This window comes from Lactuca saligna, chromosome 6 (genome assembly GCF_052625555.1).
Source record: "Lactuca saligna cultivar CGN05327 chromosome 6, ASM5262555v1, whole genome shotgun sequence".
NCBI lineage: Eukaryota > Viridiplantae > Streptophyta > Magnoliopsida > Asterales > Asteraceae > Lactuca > Lactuca saligna.
In genome coordinates this window covers 129,974,000-129,978,846 of record NC_136422.1, presented here as the reverse complement: position 1 = coordinate 129,978,846, position 4,847 = coordinate 129,974,000, and the positions used below count along the sequence as shown (strand labels likewise).

Sequence of the window (4,847 nt, the reverse complement as noted above, 5' to 3'; positions counted from 1 at the left end):
AAGTATTATAAATAAGTTGTGTAGTACAGGTACGCCTTGGGACATGTAATCGGAACTGGGAAGAATATAGCCTGATCAACTATATTTGTCCGAGAGACGACTAACGTATGCCAAGGAGTGTCTGCAGTGGACAACGATTTTAAAACGACAAAACTGCAAATTTGGTCCTTGTGGTTTGCCAAAACCTTTGGATGGGGTCCAAATAGTTTCCAGCTTGCACCAAAGGTCCAAAATCAAGGTTTTCATGGGTTTTTAGTCCATTCCGTTATTGACCGTTTGTTTGGAGCCGTTAGTGCCTTCACGTGCCCTCCATGTGAGGGCATTTTGGTCATTTTAGGTACTTATTTTTAATAATATCATATTTCTCCTTTATATACATACTCATACGCAATCCTCTTCTTCTTCTTCATTTTTATTTACAGAGAAGCAACAAAAAGGGCTTCTTCTTCGTCTCTCAAAGGATTCTTCTTCTTCGTCTCTCGTCTACTTCTACTACTATGAGATTCAAAAATGGTGCTCTGCTTCTGTGGGAACGTTGCTATTGTGCGAACCTCATGGACTTCACGAAACCCTGGTCGTCGTTTCTATGCATGCCCTAAAATGGTAAGCAAACTCATATTAGGTTATGATATTTCGGTAGTTATGCAATAACTCTTCTACTTTAATGTATTCTTGTAGGGATCCAGATGTGCATTTTTGGGGTGGTTCGATCCCCCTATGTGTCAAAGATCAACTGTTATCATACCAGGACTGTTGAGAACAATGAATAGGTATGAGGTTGAAGTGGGCCAGCTGAAGATGTGTTTGCTTGTCTCGTGGGTTTTGTTTCTGTTGTTTGTGCTGTTTTGGAAATAAAAATTAGAGGTTAGGACTTTTTTGTTGGTAGTAACCACTTAAAAATGTTGTCTTTTGGTGCTAGAAGGTTTAATTGTGGTTTATATATGTTTTTGTTGGTAGTAACCACTTAAAAGTGTTATCTTTTGGATCATTGTATATGTAATGCTTTTATGACAATGGGAAGTGTAATGGTTTTATCCTTTTATGAATATGAAATTATAAAGGTTTGATCTTGACATGATATGCAAGTGTAATGGTTTTTCTCTACGTTTGAATATGCAATTGTAATGGTTTTATATGCATACATTAAGTACATTGCCATAACATCTTCATGCTTTGACAGTACAACATAAACAAATAACAAACAACATTACCAAAAGGGGACCATAACAGATAAATGCCAAAACACAATCATTACCAACAAAGGGCATTAAAGTACATTATCAAAAGGGCATCAAAGTACATTATCAAAATGGAACAAAAAAAGGCAACAAAGTGCCAACTAAAGTGCATTAACAAGTCTTGACAAACATAAAAAGTACTTAAACATCAATTCCCATCTTTGGCCTTGCAGGTCCTGACATTGTGACCCTTTTGCTTACACTTACTACATGTCACAGTCAAAAACTTCCTGCTCAGTGATTGAGTTTCATTATCATTTTGACTTTGACTGTTTGCTTGCCTCTTACGTTGCTGGATTTCAATCCTTTCCTCTGCTGTAATCCTTCTTTTCTTTTTTGGCCTGCCTATAGCTTTGTTGTGTGGTGGAGGCACAAGAGTTGTTGGGCAGTCACTCTTAGGCCACATGGCTCTACCTTTGATAGGCTCCACCTTGAAGGAGTACATCTCTTTCCATGTATCAAGCCAATACACCTTATGCACATAGGTGTATAGTTCTCCTACCTTTTCATTGTTGTCTGCCATTTCATTTAGGCTTGCAATAGCATGTTTGCAAGGAATTACAGTAAGCTCCCACTTTCTACAACTACACACCCTTTTCTCCATGTCCACCACATGTTTATCATTCCATGGACCTTTAACCTGATACTTTTGTCCCCCATTCCATCGTGCATGATACTTACTAGCTAGTGTTGTGTTTGCTTCCAAAATCCTAGTACCAGTTGGAGTTAATGGACCTTGACACTTGTTTAACACCTTCATCACATTGCATACTCTCTTCATAAGGTACTCTCTGATGAACTCCAAACAACTGATAATGGGTTTGTCTCTCCCTTTTACAAGTTTGCTATTGAACACTTCACAAAGGTTATTCAATAACATGTCTGAAATTGCCCTTCCTAATAGTTCATTAACAAAACAACAGTTAGTGTATATCTATACTACAATAAAAAATAAGACAACAAATTGAGAAAATACCTAAAAAATGACTTCTAGCCCAATGATGTGGAGGGATTTTCAAGAGCCATTGATATGCTTCTATGTCATAATTCCTTAGCTCTACCATTACAGCTTCAAACTCTGGTATGGTGGTGGCTGTAGCACACCTCTAAAAATACTCCTTGTACTATGTAGTCTTAAATAACTTCCTTATGTTCTGGTATATGTGTCTAATACAGAACCTGTGTTCTGCATTAGGGAACAATTGTTCTATGGCTGGTAGAAGACCTTGTTGTCACCAAAACAAAATAAGAAATTAGCATTAGTTTGTAATGAAACTAGTATGCAATATTAAATGTAACTATAGTACCTTCTGCATATCACTGATAAAGGTGAAGTTGGAATTTGAATACAAGTCAAGATCTTCTGCAAGACACTGAAGAAACCATTTCCAACTTGAAGTGTTTTCACTTTCAGCAACAACATATGCCAATGGGTAGGTTCCATTGTTGGAATCAACACCAACTGCACTTAGTATTTGACCTGGGAAACCTGGGAAAGGTCCCTTCATGAAGGCTCCATCTAAGCCTAAAAATTCTCTCAAACCTACCTTAAGACCTTTCTTCAAAGGACCTAAACTGTAACGACCCATTCCCGGTATGTTGATTTATTGGTAATTATAGTAAGTTTTTCAAGAGGGACTCGGCGAGTTCTAGCCTGATTCGCCGAGTAGGATCGCGCCTGAGGGCACGCGTGAGCCGGGGACTCGGCGAGTCCATATCCCTGACTCGGCGAGTCCATCTGTCTGGGTGAAACCCTAAAATCCCCTGGTTGCCCACTATTTATACCACCTTATAGCCCCCATTCTCGCCTCCCTCACCCTGAAAACACAGCTATAGAACCCTAAACCTCCCTTGAAGAGCTTATATATGTTTTGGTGCCATTTTGTGAAGGTGTGAAGAAGGAGAAGAAGGAAGAAGCAAGGAGAAGTGTTGTAGTGCAAAGATCCAAGGCCAAATCAGAGTTAATTGAGGTATTTTCGGAGTTCCATCTTGTTATATGCTTTAAACTTCCATTAGAGCTCTCCTAAGAGCTAGTTGATGCTTGTTCCAAGCCTTACACTTGCATGAACGTCTTATTAAGTCGGAATATCTATGGATCTGAATGTTGGGGTGTTGTAGAGCCCAGATCTACTGTCTTTTTGGAGTTATATTGCATGATAACCATAGATCTACCCATTTTATGCATCTTTTAGCCTTATTTCCCTTATTCATGAGGTTGTACACGTAAAATTGGAAACTTTACGTGGTAAATCAGCTTATTGGACTCAGATCTATCAATTGTATGCATTGGATTCAAACAAAATCAAGTAAAAATCAGTTGCATGGCGGCAACTCGGTGAGTCGGAAGAACGACTCGACGAGTTGGGTCGCGAGTCCTGAGTTCTTCAGTTTTATCAGTGTCGAGTGGACGAGGTGAGTTAGAGAGTGGACTCAGCGAGTTGAGGGTGAACTCAGTGATGGAGGGACTCGGCGAGTTGTTCATCAACTCGGCGAGTCCAAGGCAATCTTCTTGGGATCAAGAACAACTCGTCGAGTCTGTTCATACGACTCGGCGAGTCGGATGAAGATTGTCTGAGTTCTTGGATCAAGAGGGTACTCGTCGAGTCGATGCCAGACTCGACGAGTAGCAGTGAGTAAAAGTGAAAAGTGAGAGTAGGACTCGGCGAGTTGGGTGGCCCAACTCGACGAGTCAGCCCAAAGGAGAGTTGACTTTGACCGAGGGTAAAAGAGTCATTTTACCCCAAGCGCAGTGTTTAGTATTTGATTGAGTGTGTTTATGGACTTGTAGCCGAGGAGATTCAGGAGCAGCCGCAGTTAGCTTTCCGAGCCACACACTCAGCAGCCAGCTTACGAGGTGAGTTTCCTTCCAGTAGGAACGGGTCTAAGGCCACAATGCCGGCCCGTTCAGTTAGCAGTAGTTTCCGGATTTAGGTCCGATGCAGTAGTTAGTATGTTCGATGCCTTCGTGGCTCGAACAGGATTTGTGTGCTATGTTTCATGTGTTAAGTATTATGTGTTCCGGGCCACGGCCCGATGTAGCATGTCGTATTTGTGTTAGGCTAGTTGATGTGTTATGCTATGCCATGTTCAGTCAGTCAGTTCCGGACTTCGGTCCGATGCAGTTAGTTCCGGACTTCGGTCCGATGCAGGGGACAAGGTCCCAGTCAGTTCCGGACTTCGGTCCGATGCAGTTAGTTCCGGACTTCGGTCCGATGCAGGGGACAAGGTCCCAGTCAGTTCCGGACTTCGGTCCGATGCAGTCAGTTCCGGATTTCGGTCCGATGCAGTTAGTTCCGGACTTCGGTTCGATGCAGGGACAAGGTCCCAATCAGTTCCGGACTTCGGTCCGATGCAGTTTCCGGGCTTCGGCCCGATGCAGTGGGCAAGGCCCAATATGTGTTTATATGTTATTGTATGGTATGTGGTAGTTTGGGGGAGCTCACTAAGCTTCGTGATTACAGTTTCAGTTTGGTTTCAGGTACTTCCGCAAGCAAAGGGAAGAGCTCGGGGTGACAGCATCGCACACACCACAGCATAGCTTTTATCCTGGGGACGTCTCTTGATGTTTTGGATTGATGTAGTATGATACAGTTTTCCGCACAATATTTT

At 41.9% G+C, this 4,847-nt stretch overlaps 1 protein-coding gene across 1 annotated transcript; it reads right to left on the bottom strand.

Moving 5' to 3' along the window:
- Window positions 1-1,386: 1,386 nt before the first annotated feature.
- LOC145002896 (uncharacterized) lies at window positions 1,387-2,827 on the bottom strand. The gene is made up of 3 exons (XM_078962078.1): window positions 2,546-2,827; window positions 2,215-2,344; window positions 1,387-2,135 (listed from the first exon to the last, which is right to left on the bottom strand). The coding sequence occupies exons 1-3, from the start codon at window positions 2,825-2,827 to the stop codon at window positions 1,387-1,389; spliced, it is 1,161 nt and encodes a 386-aa protein (XP_078818204.1).
- Window positions 2,828-4,847: the final 2,020 nt, after the last annotated feature.

Bases quoted from the DNA above. Each gene is read 5' to 3' on its own strand.
- LOC145002896 (XM_078962078.1), bottom strand. From the start codon at position 2,827: ATGGGTCGTTACAGTTTAGGTCCTTTGAAGAAAGGTCTTAAGGTAGGT. The intron at 2,345-2,545 runs GTACTATAGTTA...GAGTATTTTTAG, and splicing joins TTATCAGTGATATGCAGAAG to AGGTGTGCTACAGCCACCAC. The intron at 2,136-2,214 runs GTATTTTCTCAA...ATGAACTATTAG, and splicing joins GGCTAGAAGTCATTTTTTAG to GAAGGGCAATTTCAGACATG.